At 34.9% G+C, this 17,050-nt stretch overlaps 2 protein-coding genes across 3 annotated transcripts; one reads left to right on the top strand and one right to left on the bottom strand.

Moving 5' to 3' along the window:
* Nucleotides 1–231: 231 nt before the first annotated feature.
* On the bottom strand, nucleotides 232–5,561 carry LOC140864670 (tobamovirus multiplication protein 1-like). Of its 2 annotated transcripts, none has more exons than XR_012144313.1 (13): nucleotides 5,112–5,561; nucleotides 3,924–3,974; nucleotides 3,478–3,511; nucleotides 2,960–3,046; nucleotides 2,804–2,855; nucleotides 2,312–2,480; nucleotides 2,118–2,213; nucleotides 1,936–1,996; nucleotides 1,390–1,454; nucleotides 1,118–1,192; nucleotides 986–1,042; nucleotides 599–771; nucleotides 232–474 (listed from the first exon to the last, which is right to left on the bottom strand). XR_012144313.1 is itself a non-coding variant. In XM_073268964.1 (13 exons), the coding sequence occupies exons 1-13, from the start codon at nucleotides 5,214–5,216 to the stop codon at nucleotides 451–453; spliced, it is 1,068 nt and encodes a 355-aa protein (XP_073125065.1). In that variant the 5' UTR covers nucleotides 5,217–5,556; the 3' UTR covers nucleotides 232–450. The 2 variants fall into 2 exon arrangements, 1 of the variants encoding a protein (XP_073125065.1); XM_073268964.1 differs by having other exon boundaries at nucleotides 967–1,042; nucleotides 5,112–5,556.
* A 3,740-nt stretch (nucleotides 5,562–9,301) lies between these two features.
* On the top strand, nucleotides 9,302–9,856 carry LOC140867566 (uncharacterized). The gene has a single exon (XM_073272638.1). It carries the CDS (start codon nucleotides 9,381–9,383, stop codon nucleotides 9,615–9,617), a length of 237 nt encoding a protein of 78 aa, XP_073128739.1. The 5' UTR covers nucleotides 9,302–9,380; the 3' UTR covers nucleotides 9,618–9,856.
* The last annotated feature ends 7,194 nt before the right edge of the window (nucleotides 9,857–17,050 follow it).

Here is a 17,050-nt window from a genome sequence, read left to right as displayed (position 1 = left end):
GTTTTTTCATTTTATATTTTGTTAAGAATAAAATAAAAAATTTATTTCAAATATATCTTGTGCATTGCGGGTAAACAAGTGCAAACAATAATCTTAGTCCATAAGATCGATCAAGAAATTAAATTAGTGAGTCGTTGTCCGTTCAAAAATCCAAATCTTGGGAAAAACAAAAAAAACAAAAACAAAAAAGAAAAACCAAGTCCCTCTTGCACTAAAATTATTTCTCCTACAGGTTCTCAGATGTACTTATCATAAAAAATATTTTCATGAAATGTATTAACAGTGCAGAGCATTTGACCTTCTAACTAAGTTAGTTACAGTATCATAGCCAAATCTACAGGCGATAGGTATATAGTAGTACTGTCCAGTGCAACCCTGTTTCTTTGTGAAGTTAACCAGTCATACTGTTTGTCTCCACGTTGTACTGTACGATGAGAAGTCAATAGCGAGTCATATGGGACTTGCTCTTGAGACCTGCATTCATAAAAAGTTCCGACGGCCTTGAGCACAATTCGCCCAAATATCAACGGTCCATCCAAAGCAACACAACGTGTACAGAACACCAAAGAAACCATAATAATTAAGTCATTATCAAAACCTGATTCTGCACAATTGTTGAAGTGATCCAGCGTTGTGGATGGGTGGTCACTGAAGCATCACTAATAAAAGCCAATGTACTCGATTCCTCTTGTTCCTCTTGTTCTTTAGTAGTGAGCGGAGGTGGTAGCTCTCTCATCTCGAATAGGACAAAGGCCGAGGGCACTGATGAACCTGGAATACAAAATGTTTTAGAAAAGCATGAAATGAAATTAAGACATTATCATCTTTAACTTCATTCTTGTTCTCAGATTGAAACTCACTATACATAAAACAGATGCCAAGATATGTTCCAACAATTTTTCCTATGCACTACTAAGATCCAGTTGGTCTTATAACTTTTCGAATGAAGAAATTAAGAACCTTTACCTATGAAATAATACAAAACCTGTAGGATAGCTGTATAGACGCCATTCATCTGTTGCCCATGCCAGTGATACAACAGCTGCAGTACATAGAATGTTCAACTTAGTCAGAAATTAAGTTAGAAATACGAATGTAAGAAGTATCAAGAACTTACAGGAATATTTGTAGCAAGAGCGACAGAAGCACTCAATGTAAAACAGACAACACATACAATTGCCAAACCAGCAACCTGCATGCAGTATATATAATCAAGCCGTTGGTCCTTCAAAAAATCATTGGGTCATTCAAAACAATAAGAAAAATTGCATTTAAAAAACTCACTCCAACTACATTTCATGTCACAACTTTCTCAATATACAACACATCCATCGAAGATTATTAATTTGCATGGAGAATAATATTGCTCGTTAGTGAATAAGTAGCTACCTTCCACATTTCTGATGAAGACCGTTCAGATCTAACTTTTCTCATTTTCAGGAACAACACAAACCCTGCATACCAAAGTCGGCTGATGAAAAAAGTGCACAAATACAGTTTCAACGTTTAGATAAATGTTGAAAAGTGCTTCTGCATTTATTTTTAAATAGAAATAGAAGCACAAGCCAAAAAACCTGAAATTCTAGCTCTTAAAAAAATACTTTTTAAAGTTCTTTTTTAAAATAACTTTTGTATCCAAATAATATATTTTTTTCAAGAACATTTTTAAAAAAAAAATACTTCTAGTTCATTTGTTTCTTGGGTGTTTGAAAATTAGTCAAGTTCCCACCCCCTGGCCACTAGTTTTATTAACCAGATACTTGAAATGTCTTCTCCATCCCTCCCTCTTGGCAGGTTTATTCCACTCAAAAAATAAATACATAAATCATGGTACAAAATAATGATCCACAAATCTGATGCCATTTACCCCGCCCGATTTTCCAACCTGTAAAAAGTGGGTTTCGAAAGCTAAAGGTTGGTGGTATGGGAGCTCACCATAGCATGCCAAGGCCATTCCCAGTAAAAGAACTGATATAGCAATGAGATCTACATAAACCTGCACGATGTTTACAAATCTCCATTTGTCAATCCATGATTCCCAGAGAAACAGAGATAGAGACATGATAAATTTCCACTCAAACATGATAATTAGCACAAAGATGAAAAGGCATACATGCCTGAGCCACAACTACGGAGTCAATAGGATTTTTTCCCGTCCCAATCAGTATCAGCAACGAAGATGCAACCATAATTGCAGTGACTAAAACGGTAACCTGGTGGAAATTTGTTATCGGATAAGATAAAATATTTATACCAAAGAGTTTTTTCTTCAAAAATGAAGGCTAAAACAAGTGAACAACTGTTTTCGCACCAAAATTACAACTTTTTGCCTACTTCCTACTGCAATCAACCGAAAGGTACAAAAATTGCTGCAACTACTGGCACTAAAGTCAGTTTTACTGATCTTCTCCAGTAGGGCTTCTCTGGGGCTACATCCTTCATCTTCTTCATCATCATTTGTCTGATGGCAAAGGTCAATCCTACAAGTCATGAGTTTCAATTAAGACTGATCTAAAGTAAAGTAAAATGCACTTTTGGTATACTACGAAAATAAGTTTTTGCCAGTGCGTTCAAAATTCTAACTTGTGCAAATGTGAAATTACCCCTTGAGTTCAACATAAGTCAACTTATGTACAGCCTATATTATTAGAAACAGAGCACTTGGGAAATCATGAAAAACATATTTAACATGGCACTTATCTTTTTACATACACAGTGCCTTATTTCACAAGTGCAAGAGCAAAACGCCAGATTATGAATTTAGCAGACACTACTAAATACATTCCCTCAAAAAAGAACTTACCAGAATGACAAGAGTAGAAGAAATGCTGCAACAAACAAAATTTTGGGCAAAGCTGCAAACAAATAATAGCTCTAGGTAAATACTCACTTAGGGTAACCATGGACTTGTAGAATTTTAGAATCCAAATAACAGCCTTGTAAATTGTAACTTGCTTACCCATGACAATGAAACCACAAGACTGTGACCAGCAAAGCCAATCCTTACAAGCAGCAATGGGAGTTAATCCAAAATAAAGCAAATAACCTGGCAAATAATCACCAATTCAATTTATAAAAGGCCAAACAGGCTACTTAAAAACTGGCAGTCAACAACAATGCAGAAGAAAATGAAGCAATTATATCATAAAACATGTTTAGAATCCAACGAAAAGCATGATAATTGCAGGCAGGTAACATAATAATTTTATCGTCAAGGACTCTACAAGCAAGCAGTGATCTGATTGCTGTTACAAATTTGACAGAATTCTTTTTTGATGTTGTCATAAAATTTTGAGGAAAATCGCACCAACGGCATACAACTGCATCAAAAATAAAAGGGAACCTAGATATCTTGCAGTAATTTACAATGAAGGACTATTGAAATAGCAAAAGGCGACCGCAATCAAAGAGCTGATATATAATCTCATAAAGCCAAGGCCTCTGAAATGACAGCAATGAAAAGCCAGTAATTCTCACCAAAATTTGATGTTCCAATCAGTAGATGAAAGATCTGAAATTGGACAGAGAAAAATCATCAGATAGACTCAAACAAAACAAGAAAGCAGCTAATTTTACACCATGAAACCTTCGATCATATCCCGATAACTCAACCACAACGCAAAAAAACAAAAACAAAAAAAAAAACGTTTCAACATCAAAAAAACAGTGCATCGGTGAGCTTATATCTCACTCGACAATGATAAATTTTTTACCTAAGAGCAGACCATCTCTGAGCTGATAGTGATCGAAATGAAGTAATTGAGTTTAGCACTAACAAAGTAAAACGAGATTACTAATTTCCTTTTAGCACATGGCACCCAATAACTTAGAGAAACTATATATTGTGGTAGTGTATACAGTTGCACGTTATTGCGAAAAGGATTAGCAACCACGGGGCTTAAAAAAGTGAAGTAACTGCATACCTTTTGGCGGGTCCACCCAAGATGGGAATTCCTTGAATGAATCCTCATCATCTGCAACAACGGAGAGGAATAACTAATCAGGAATCAATACTGAAGTTTATCATTTTAATTTGAATGCTGAAAAACATCATTATTATTATTAACAGAGAAGTTTAAAAGGCCACAACAGTGGTAATCATATCAAAAAAATATTCAACGCCTTATAAATCTTCAGAACAGCTTGCGGCCATAAAACCAAAAACATTTTTGTTAAAATGTTACAGACAACATACAAATAAATACTGATGATAATAAAAATGTATTACACGAGAAATTAATTTAAATGTTCCCACAGTGCACTTAATAATCGATGAGCATATTTTACAATGTGACAATAATAGCACCAAAAAATGGCGAGAATATTGGCAAGCAATAAATCCATACTCATCACCTACCGCTGCATAACAAAGTTGTCAGTTACTCAGTTTTGGTGTGTCATTAACATTCATAAGAACAGCCACATATTTTGGCAGCACTGGAATGAGCAATCCCATGGAATTGCATCAGTGGTTTTCATACAAAAAATTTTGCTTTGTGGAGAATCATTACCCCCGATTCCAACAAGCAAATAATGATCTCTAACTAAACAAACCTAGATAAATCTTTCACCTCAATATTTTAGTGTTCACAACCTCAGTAAAGTTTTGAAGCATTCCATACACCTCAGTATCCAAGAAAGCTAAAAACATCTGATGCTGACACTGAAGTTGTAATAGGATTTGACAGAAAAATCCTGTACATATTTAAACTAAGGGAATTATAATTCCAATTCACAAACTTCAGGTGCAGCATAGTCTGCACCCCAACGTTGATCCTCAGCTGCTAACATTAGCATTTCTTTATCACAAAGAGACTGCTGACTAGATATGATTGACGTGACAAGATTGCTTCAACAGAAGCTTGGAGATTCTCCAATTATGTAATAACTTGCCACCATTGTACCCAAACTAAGCCCAATTTCAAGAAAGTACATTTGATAATTTGATAAAAAAAAAAAAGAAAATATCAGAGACACTTTCAGTCCCGGCAACGCTCTCTTCCACAAGAAAGGTTGGCAATACTACAAGAAAAGCCCATCAAGTCTCGCCATTAATGAAACACAAACAAAGCAACATAAAACCAAAAGAATCAGAAAAATACAAGAATTACCTGATAAAAGGCAACAATTGCAATCACGCCGTCGACACAAGCCAAGCCGATATCCACCCCCACTACCTCCTTCGGGTAGCAGCCCCAATCTCTCAATTCCAGCATTTTCTTTTATTTTCCTTATATATTTTTCCCTTGACACGATAGACAAGCTAACACACAGTGGCCTACGTGTGTCCGAGAGATTTTCACGAGACAAGATTTTGATTTTGCAGACTGGAAAATAAATATACGTGAAAGGGAGTGGCGGGCGCCTCTGTAGTAAATGTATGTCGAGAAGAAAAGTATGGCAAGAATGAAGAAGGATATACCTTATTGTTTTGAGAGTTGGCTATTCTACAGATCTGCTTCCCCCATCACCACCACCCTTTCTTCCCCTTTGTATCCCTCTCGCTCTCTCTTTGTGTGAAATTTGTTGACTTCAAACAAAGAGTCAGCTTTGGGTAATTGGCCATACAGGTGGGTGGCTGGGATTGGGAATCCGTCCCATCATATCATATATTGTTATTATTTGTATATAGTCGAGTGAAACGACATCACAAATTTATATTTATAAAATGATCGATTTGTCTAACCATGTAACTAATAGTTGGTGATACCTATTGCCATACAAATGAACCGAATAGTTGGTGCAAACATCGAGCCATGAAAAAAAATTCAACAAAAAACGAAAACAAATTTATTATCTGTTTTAGGTAAGTTATCCGAAACTCAATTTCATAGAAATTTGTTAAATGAAGTTCGTCGAAATAAATAAATCAAACTCGAGTTTTACAATATTCTACTCATGATTAGCTCATGAGTCAAATATTAAATAAATATAACATTTTTTTATATTTATTTATAACTTTGACATTTTTACTTGTAACAAATATATAGCAATCGCTTGTCTCAAAAAAAAATATAAATATAGCAATCGTTAAAATTTATTTATTTAGAATAAAATTATAAGTTTTAATAAAAATTTTATATTTTTCTATAAATATAAAATTTAGTTCTTAATTAATCTATTGAATATTTGAATTTACAATTTATATTATTAAGCTCATTTAGATTTGATAAAAACTCGAATAAACTCATGAGTCATTGATATATTTTTTAAATAAAACTCGAGCTCGATTCAATTACAAATACTCAAAAATTAAAATGTTCGGCTCGGCTCGATTGCATCCCAATAAACTAAAAGATTAAAAAAATAAATTAAACACAAACATTTTCATTTAATTATATTTCCCTTGCATATTGAATTATTGATACACCGATATAATTCATGTTATAAAATTTGGTTGAAATAAAATTTTGCATATATTGACAAACTAATGAAATTGCTTGATTTCATTTCATGATTTTAGACGGTTATTAGTTATTACAACCTAAAACCATTAATTATAAGTATATGTAGAATAAAATTTGATTAGAATTATTAATAAATAATTGAAATATATTGACCTCCTTTTACTCTAGTAAAATTATTTAATTTAACTCATCCTCGATTAACTTATCAGTGTAAGATCCTAACACGCGGTTTTTAATTTGAGAAAATCACCATGGACAACACTCGATTATTTTATTTCCTTAAATGGGATTGTTATTTGGTAAAAATAATCGGTAATATTCCCTAAATCTGCAGGTAGCCGCTGCACTGGCCAATGAAATTGCGGGGTTAGTTTGAGCAGCATTAATTACACATAAAATAATATTCATCTGTTTCGGACATGTATAAATACGTGCAAATATACAACAAAAAGGTCTCGTTTTATATGTCTTAATTCAGACATGGGGAGAGTACTGCATGAAAGCAAGAAGCTTACAATGGGTCGTCGCAAAATCGAAATAAAAAAAATTCAGAAGAAGACAAGCTTGCAAGTCACGTTCACCAAAAGACGGACCGGGCTATTCAAAAAAGCCGGTGAATTAAGCGTCCTCTGCGGTTCGGATGTCTCCATTATCGTACGATCTCCGGCAAACAAGGTTTACGCATTCGGCACCCCTTCGGTGGAACGTGTGCTCCACAGATACGAGATGGGGGCTAGTTTTGTTGCCGATGATCATCACTGTACCGGTCTGGGAGACGATGCAGCCAAAAGACGTGAGTACGAGAAGGCTGTTAGAACATTGCAGGAAAAGAAGATGGAAACGATCAGGGAATTGATGGGTCATGAAATTGATGAGAATGGATTCTGGTGGGATCAGCAGATCATTGAGGGGATCATGGAAGTGCTGGAACTTGAGGAATATCTGGGAAGTTTAGAAGATTTGAGGAACAAAGTTTTGTGCAGAATTGAAGAGATCATGGAGATCAAAGAGAAACAATTACCGCCAACTTATTCTTCTCCGTCGTCTGTATCGGTCGTCACGAATCAGGGATCAATGGAGGAGAGTGATGCTTTTGGTACTGGATTGCAATATGTTCAGAATACTTTTGATCATATTGATCATAATCAAGAATTACAAGTGAGTATTAATATTTTTTCTTACCTAAGTACTATGTATCCATCGATGTTAATTAACTCTGATATAATTGTCGTAAGGATTTATTTTGATCTCTTGTTTCTTTGCAGAAACTCATGGAAGTCAATATTGGTGACGCTGCTGATGATCATCATGCACAGATGAAATTAGAAGACGATGGTGAATTGGGTTATTCAAATCTCGGCTCGATGAATACGAGTACTTACAACCTTGATTTCGATAATGAGTTGTTTTGCAAGTTGAACTATGGGAATTCCATTACTACTTTTAATGATGTGGAAGCTTTTCTTGGAGGATTCTGAATTAATCTGAATATCTATGTAAAGTTGAGGGCACTGATCATGCATGAAGTACATGCAGCACTAGGCCTAAGGTTTATGTCTTCCTATGATTTAATTGTATTCCTGTTATGTCTATAAATTAAGGACGCCATTTGGTTACAAGTTGAACCGATCCTTTTCTAAGCATGTTATGTCCTAATCAATTAACAATAAGATATAGATTTATAAATGGGGGCCATGCATAGATACGCAATATTAATTATAACATGTCTATTTGGGACATTAAATATTAAACAAAAAGGCAGAGTAGTATATATATCGAACATCTAATGACACAGATCTATCAACAAGTGGACTGGGGATACGAGGATTCCTCAATGCAATTCCATGGGAAGAAAGAATATTTTCCAACCATGCAAAGTTAATTAATTAGGTTAAAGGCAGCTGGCAATGATGGTGCATGTAGCCAAGTAACACACATTGTAGACCACACAAAGAACGTGCAAGGACCGTTGCAATTGTTTTGAATGAGCTTTACGCAATCTGTCTTCATTATTATATACCTCCAAATTTGTTGATCTACAAAAAAAATTCATGTTTTTTCAGATAATTTTAGAATAATATATGCTAAAGATACAACAACAAATGTCGCAATATTTTGTATCCAATATATAATGAGATTTTGATAAATGAAAATTTTAATTTATACTGAATTTTTTGTGGTGTATAAATTTCGTTGTACCCGTAGCTCATTATTTTATGTGTGTATAGGTGAAGAATTGTTGATAAATATGATCCTTCAATATTTATACATAAAAATGATCAATTAACTTGATTTTCGAAACATGCATAATAAACCTAATATGAATTGTGGACTGTTCAACAGCATGAATGAAAATTCCATATATATCTTTTATGAATCATTTCATGATTCCGATCCGTTTGCCTCTTAGGAGTCCTTCAAAAAGTTTTCAATGGGAAATGAATATTTTCAGACCGTTTAAAGGCCTCATCTTTATTGGCAAAGTGATTCCATTATTCCATCCTCTTCATCTTTCGATCATGACTTTGACACGAAATAAATGGTGTATCGTTACATTTTTTTAGGTAAGTAATTAGTATTATTATGTAACCCGAAATCCATAAAAATAATAGAAAACTTTAAGTTTATAAAGTATATTTAATTGTTCAAAAAATAAATCAAAGGTAGTGTTTAGTCATTAGTAGTAGTAGCAGGCCAAGCATTGGCCCGTAGGTGCCGGAGATTTGTTTCACTTTTCTTTTTTTACCCAACAATTCCACGAAAACGCGGAAATCCCCAAAGGCCCCACGAAGATTTTTAAAACCCACTTGGCCCATATATATTAATATTACTAAACTACCCCTGCCACGCAACAAGGATTCCAAACTTAAATTCCAAGAAACCTTCATACAAAATGACTCGAGTTCACAAACACACAACATTTTCATTCGCAACAAAGACTTTTATTCTTAGTGAGAGAAAGCTGAGTGACTCATGGACAAGAAGTCGTCGTCGAGTTTTTCGTTCATCTTCAAGAGGTTGAACAAGAAGGTCGCCGGCGGCGGCTTGTGGCGGTGGAAGACTTCGACCGGATTCCGATGGAAGAGGAGGTTCAACTTGCATATGTGGTTCGTAGATGGTTTCCTTTTCAGGATTGTTTCGGTTCTGGAAGCCATCGTGTTGGTCTCCGGTCTCTGTTTCTTCTTCCTATGCTGCGGCTGCCACCTCTGATTTCGATGTTGATCCTCCGTAGAATCCGATTTAGACACTGAATCTTTTTTTTTTTTCATTTTGTAAAATTTCGATGCAAATTACGATTCCCAGTGCTAAAAAGGTATCAGATTCAGCTGGAGTACTAATATTTTTTTGTTGGTGCCATACTTTTTTAAAATTTTTAATATTTGTTGTAGAGTTGTATGGTAAAGAAACATGTTCTTTAATTGGACGAGATTTTAATTGATGAAAATATTATATTATATATGGCAAAAAAACTTATTCGGAGACAATCATATTTGTGAGGATATATGTTGCATTGAGCAACTTGTTTAAACTTTAAAGTTGTGAGATGCACAAGGATCTTTGAATAAAATTGAACCGCTGGAGGAATACTGTCCTTAATTGGGTAATTAATTATTAATTAATGTGATGCTAGCAATCAATTTTGTTCGCGGATCCCGTTGTATAGCCCAACGGTCGATTGGTTAATTGATTGTTAATTGCCTAGGGACCTTTGTATATTAGTTTTTAATTAATTGTGGGATCCATTATTTTACTTGAACCTAAATTTGCGTCCCATTTAGTCTTAAATATATACTCGCATCTTATATTTCAATTAAAATTATCAAATAAAATGATTGTACTATATATATTAAATACAAAATTGAAAAGAAAAATGAGAGAAATAGTTAAATAAAAAAAAGAGAAGAAATTGAGATAGTGGAGGGAAACGGTTTATGGTGTGTATTTTTTTTTATATATTTATTCTATATTTTTGTGGACATACTAAGAGATCAACTAAATATCTCTTACATAATAATAGTAATAAATAATAGTAATAGATATATATAAATTGCGTCCCATTTATCACAATGTCAATATATATGTTTGTGAATAGAAATTGATTATTTACATTAAAGAATGTGTTGACTTGTTAATCGTGGGTAGGTATGATAGCATAAGTAATATAATTTAATAAAAAAATAAATAAAAATGATAGTTAATATAATATTTGATTTGATTGATTAGGTACCGTTTGGTAGGCAATGTTGTTAATCTATGTATCACTTATCTCATCTAATCTCGCGTTCTTCTCGTCATATTATTTATTCATCTATTAATTATTACTTTTTAATCAATCAAATCATTAATAATTTATTTTATATCAATCAAATCATTGAATTTAAATTATTATATTACATTTATAAATAATATTATTTATATTTTATTTATTGTTAAAATAACAAAATGATAATTTATCATTTTTATATAAAATTTAATCAATCAAATCAAATAAATTATAATCTTTCAATCAAATCCAATATTATATTAACTATAATTTCTTATTTATTTTTTATTGCATTATATTAATTATCTATATATTATTTATCTCATGACTCAAACCAAACGATACCTTAGTACCTTAGTATATATGTATATATATATGTACAAAATTTTATAATATCGATGCTAACTTAAGGAATTAATCAAGTCAAACAAAGGAGAATTCCGATCGGAAATTACTGTGAAATTCTACTATGTCAAAGCATACATTTTTTTTAAAATAAATTTTAACAAACAAATCCTTATCTAATGAATGTTTTAATAAGATAAAAAAAATTTGTTCTCCATTATTTTATCAGCATACCCTCATCATTAAATACATTAACAACTTTCAAAACACGAATTTCTCAATTTTTAAAAACAATATAATCTAAAATTAATGAAAATATTATCTTATTCAAACATTCGTTCAAAGAGAGTTTATTTGTAAAATTTATTTTTTCAATAATTTTTTTTAATCCACGTGAAAAAACACACATAAATCTAAATATATGAGATAGATAATGCTAAATATATAAATTACACTCAATATTTGGAAATGGAGTAACATGATTTTGAAATCACGATTAGCTGTTTGGAGCTATTTAGAGTTTACGAAATCCTGAATAAAGCTTTTGCAAAACTTGCAAAAAAATTTGTGATGTGTGGTGGCAATCTTAACTGGATTTATTCTTATCAATGGAAACTTCATAATCAAATTGCCAATAATATTGGTATTTGAGATTTTCAAACCGATATAATAATGCATGAACATCCTAAATTAATCAATTTGATCATTTTATATATTGAATGTTACACAAATGCATATTCTTTTATATTTCAATAAATTTATTTTATTTATTTATAAGTATTTATTTCAACTTTATTTTTTCAATTGATCTAAAAGTATAAAAAAATATTAATTTAATTTTAAATGTGACATAAATTACTCATGCACGCGGATTTTCATCTCCGTGCATTACTTGTTTCGATATATGATTTTTGCCAAACGTAGAGATTATCACATGGCTCTGAAGGTACAGAAGAGCTCACATGGGTGGAGAAAGATGGACATCAATGTTGGTTCCAAGTGCGACATTACGAGATAGAAACTATGAAAATTAAAGAATAAATAAATACCAAAATTTACGTGAAAAACCCCCAAAAATTATTAGGGTAAAAACCACGGGCAAGACCAAAAGATTTCACTATAATATTTGGAGAATTACAACATCTCTCTGTGTTTTCAAAGAGACACTCACTCTCTTAATACAGGAGAAAACCTATCTCACAAATATATATATAAATAAATAAGGGAGATGAAGAAACTCAAGCTTAGATGATTGAACTCGAGATGGAATGAATGAATTGGGAATCAGAGGCACGTATTTATAGCAGCAAATCATAAGAATGAAAATTCTCAATAGAATTTTCCGACATTTCTCTCACTTGAAGATTTGATTGAGGATCAAACATGTCTCCACACATCCTTTCAATCTTGTCATTCCCGCTGCTTACGTTTCTGCTAGGCCACATGAGGATCTACACCACTCGAACTTCTCCGTGTTCACTGGCTTGATCAGAACATCAGCTATGTTATCCTTCGTATGAATCTTCTGCATATCCACACTTTCTTCCTCTACTACCTCTCGTACAAAGTGAAATTGAACTCCAATGTATTTAGTCCTGGAATGAAAGGCTGGATTCCTTGCAATGTGCAAGGCACTCTGACTGTCACAAAACAAAGAAATCTTTTTTTGTTTGTGCCCAAGCTCCTCCAATAACCTTTTAATCCATATTGCTTCCTTGCAAGCTTGAGTAGATGTCATGTATTCTGCTTCCGTTGTAGATAACGCCACAACTATTTGCAGTTTTGAAACTCAGCTGACTGCACCTCCTGCAACTGTAAATACATAACCAGTAGTAGATTTTCTTTTATCTGGATCACCCGCATAGTCTGAATCCACATAGCCCCTGAGTGTAAAATCTGATCCTCCAAAACATAATGCAGCATCAGAGGTACCCTTAATGTATCTAAGGATCCTCTTAACCGTGCTCTAATGCTCTTGTCCAAGATTCACCATATACCGACTGACTACTCCCACTGCTTGTGCAAAATCTGGTCTTATACAAATCATGGCGAACATTAAACTTCCCACTGCTGATGCATACGGTACTCGAGACATCTTCATCTTCTCTGCTTTACTGCTAGGACACATCTTAGAAGATAACTTGAAGTTAATAGGAAGAGGGGTTGAAACTGGCTTACTATCTTGCATGTTGAAGCGCTGCAAGACTTTCTTCAAATAATTTTTCTGGGAAAGCCAACTCTTCCTGTTGCTTCTGTCTCGGTGAACTTGCATCCCTAGACTTGTTTGCTGGTCCCAAGTCCTTCATATCAAATTTCCTAGCCAACTGTGCCTTCAATTCTTGGACTCGATCTTTGTTGGGGCCTGCTACCAACATGTCGTCCACGTACAACAACAAAATGATATAATCATCATCACCAGACCTCTTGAAATATGCACAAGGGTCTGCACTGAGTCTGTTGTACCCAAGGCTCATGATATAGGAATCAAATCTCTTGTACCAATACCTCGGCGCTTGTTTGAGACCGTACAGAGATTTGTTCAACCTGCAAATCAAGTTCTCTTTGCCTTTTTCTGCAAAACCTTCTGGCTAGAGCATATAAATTTCTTCTTCAAGATCACCATGAAGAAATGCAGTTTTCACATCTAGCTGTTCTAAATGTAGGTCAAACACCGCACACAATGCCAATACTACCTTGACTGTTGAAAGTCAAACCACAGGAGAAAATATCTCATTGAAGTCAATACCTTCTTTCTGAGCGTACCCTTTGACAACCAGTCTTGCACGATACCGCTCCACTTGGTTATTGCCATCACGCTTGATCTTAAAGACCCATCTGTTAACGATAGCTTTCCTTCCTCGTGGTAGTGTAACAAGATCCCAAGTTTTGTTTCTGTCCAATGCTTCCAATTCTTCCTGCATCGCTGTCATCCACAGGAATACATCCGAGCTTTGAGTAGCCTCATGGAAACTCGATGGATCACCATCCTCTGTTAATAGACAATATGCAATGTTGCTTTCAGTGACATAATCTGAAAGCCAACCTGGTGGTCTTCTCTCTCGAGTTGACTGCCTTACTTTGGAAACCTCTGACTCAACTGGTTCTTGTTCTTTGTGCTTCGATACTGCTTCACAAGAAACTTGATCTTTGTCTGTATTATTTTCCACCTGAATGATAGTAGTTTCTGAATTCAGTGTGCATTTGTCTCCCTTCACTTTATCTTCCTTGAAGATAACATCTCTGCTGATGATAAGCTTGTGGACAGTAGGATCCCACAAGCGAAACCCCTTTACTCCATCAGCATAGCCCAAGAAGATACACTTTCTGAATTTGGAATCCAACTTCGATCTTTCTTGTTCATTGTACAAAACGTACACCGAACTTCCAAATGTATGTAACCGAGAATATTCAGCTGGCTTGCCAGTCCACACCTCCATTGGAGTCTTCAAATCAATCGCCACTGAAGGAGAACGATTGATTATATAAGAAGCGGTTTTGACTGCTTCTGCCCAAAATAACTTTGGTAGACCCGCAGTACTCAACATGGCCCTTGTTCTGTCCAACAAAGTTCTGTTCATCCGCTCTGCCACTCCATTCTGTTGAGGCGTGTAAGCCGTCGTGAACTGTCTTTTGATGCCCTCATGCTGACAGAATGCATCAAATTCATCACTGATATATTCTCCTCCATTGTCAGTCCTCAAACACTTGATTTTCTTATCAGAATCAAGTTCAACCCGCGCTTTGAAAACTTTGAAGACTTCGAAAACATCTGACTTCTTCTTGATTAGATACACCCAACATCTCCTATAAAAATCATCAATAAACGAGACAAATTATCTCGCTCCTCCTAGGGACACCACCGGTGCTTGCCAAACATCAGAATGAATCAGCTCTAATATGCCTTTGCTTTTGGCAGTAGATGTGCCAAACTTCAATCTGTGTTTTTTACTGGTAACACAATGCTCACAAAAGGGTAGAGTCACTTTTGTAAGCCCTAGCAACAGCTTCCGTTCAGAGAGAATCTTCATTCCTCGTTCTGAAATATGTCCAAGCTTTCTATGCCATAACACTGTTGATTCTTCTCCCGAACCAATTGATGCAACAGCTAGTTCCGCCTCTTTGTGTGTTTCCCCCAACAATACATACAGATTTGCAGCAACCTTTTCCACCTTCATAACGGCAAGCGCGCCTTTCACAATCTTCATGATCCCTTTCTCGATACGGGTTTTGCACCCAATATCATCCAATTGCCCCAAAGACAAAAGATTTTTTGTCAGACCCTTCACATGTCGTACCTCCTGTATGGTGCGAATAGTGCCATCAAACATTTTGATTTTGATGGTACCGATCCCAATGATTTCCAAGGCATGATCATTTCTCATGAATACAGATCCTCCTGAGACTGGTTCATACTGATCGAACCATTCTCTCCTTGACGTCATATGCCACGTCGCTCCTGAATCCATAATCCATGCATCACAAAATTTGTGTCTGCCTTCCGCAACCGTTGCTGCTTCGCTGAATAATATTTCACCACCGCCTGAAGTACTGGTCACATTTCCTTGAGATCCCTTATCGATGCTCTTCGTACACTCTCTCTTAAAGTGCCCTTTACCGCCACATTTAAAGCAGTAAATATTCTTCTTCTTACTTCTTGACTTGGATCTACCATATCTGTGGCTCCCACTGGAGTCATGCTCCGTTAATCTTCCTCTCGTCATCGGTAAAGCCTCTGCTTGCTTCGACGTTGCCAACCTATCTTTCTTGTTCCTTTGACGACTCTCTTCTCCAAGAACCGCAGTTAAGACATCTTCAAAATTTAAATTATCCGAAAGAACATTGTTGGTAACATTGATGATGAGCTGATCGTATGAATCTGGTAGACTCTGAAGTAGAAGCTTCGCACGTTCTTTTTCCTCTATTTTATGCCCCATAGACGTGAGCCGGGAAAATAGAGTATTCAGTGTGTTGATATGTTTGGTCATCGATGAGGATTCCACCATCCGAAGAGTATAAAGCTTTCTCTTTAGAAAAATTTTGTTGTGCAGTGATTTGACCTCCTACAATTTTGTCAGAGTATCCCAAATAACTTTTGCGCTTTTTATTTCAGAGATACTTGACAAAACTTCATCCGTTGTAGCCAAGTGCAAATTGGCAACAACATTGTGATTCATCTTGTTCCACTTTTGATCGTCCGTGACATCCGCCGGTCTATCTCCAATAGCTGCCAAGCAACGCCCTTTGTTAGAATTGCTTGCACCTTCAATTTCCACAGCAAAAAATTGCTCCCATTGAACTTTTCTATCTCGTATTTTGCCGTCATCTTGACTACAAGAATCCTGACTTATAAAATCTTCAAAAATCTTTTCTGATGTGGAAGATCAGTCACAGCTGCAACCACAGAGCATACTCAGAATTTTAAGAAATTTTATGCCAAGGCTTTGATACCACTTGTTGGTCCAAGTGCAGCATTATGAGATAGAAACTATGAAAATTGAAGAATAAATAGACATCAAGATTTACGTGGAAAACCCCCAAAAATTATTAGGGTAAAAATCACGGGCAAGACCAAAAGATTCCACTATAATATTTGGAGAATTACAACCTCTCTCTGTGTTTTCAAAGAGACACTCACTCTCTTAATAGAGGAGAAAACCTATCTCACAAATATATATAGAAATAAATAAGGGAGATGAAGAAACTCAAGCTTAGATGATTGAACTCGAGATGGGATGAATGAATTGGGAATCAGAGGCACGTATTTATAGCAGCAAATCATGAGAATGAAAATTCTCAATAGAATTTTCTATCTTTAATTTACGTACATGTGTAATGCATTCTATCCTTACTTCCTGCCATAATTTTTTGCCACCTACCTCAATGACTTTTCAAACCGACAATCAACCTAATCTAAGATGAAACAATGGGACAATCAACATAACCGAATTAAAATTGACAATTTAAAATAGTGTAACGTTAGTATCTTTATGTTAGCATCTCATTGATCGAAAAATAACAGTCATGCCACCATAGA

This window comes from Henckelia pumila, chromosome 4 (genome assembly GCF_033568475.1).
Source record: "Henckelia pumila isolate YLH828 chromosome 4, ASM3356847v2, whole genome shotgun sequence".
NCBI lineage: Eukaryota > Viridiplantae > Streptophyta > Magnoliopsida > Lamiales > Gesneriaceae > Henckelia > Henckelia pumila.
Note: the sequence above shows the minus strand (reverse complement) of the source record. Positions and strands in the feature narration are given on the sequence as shown.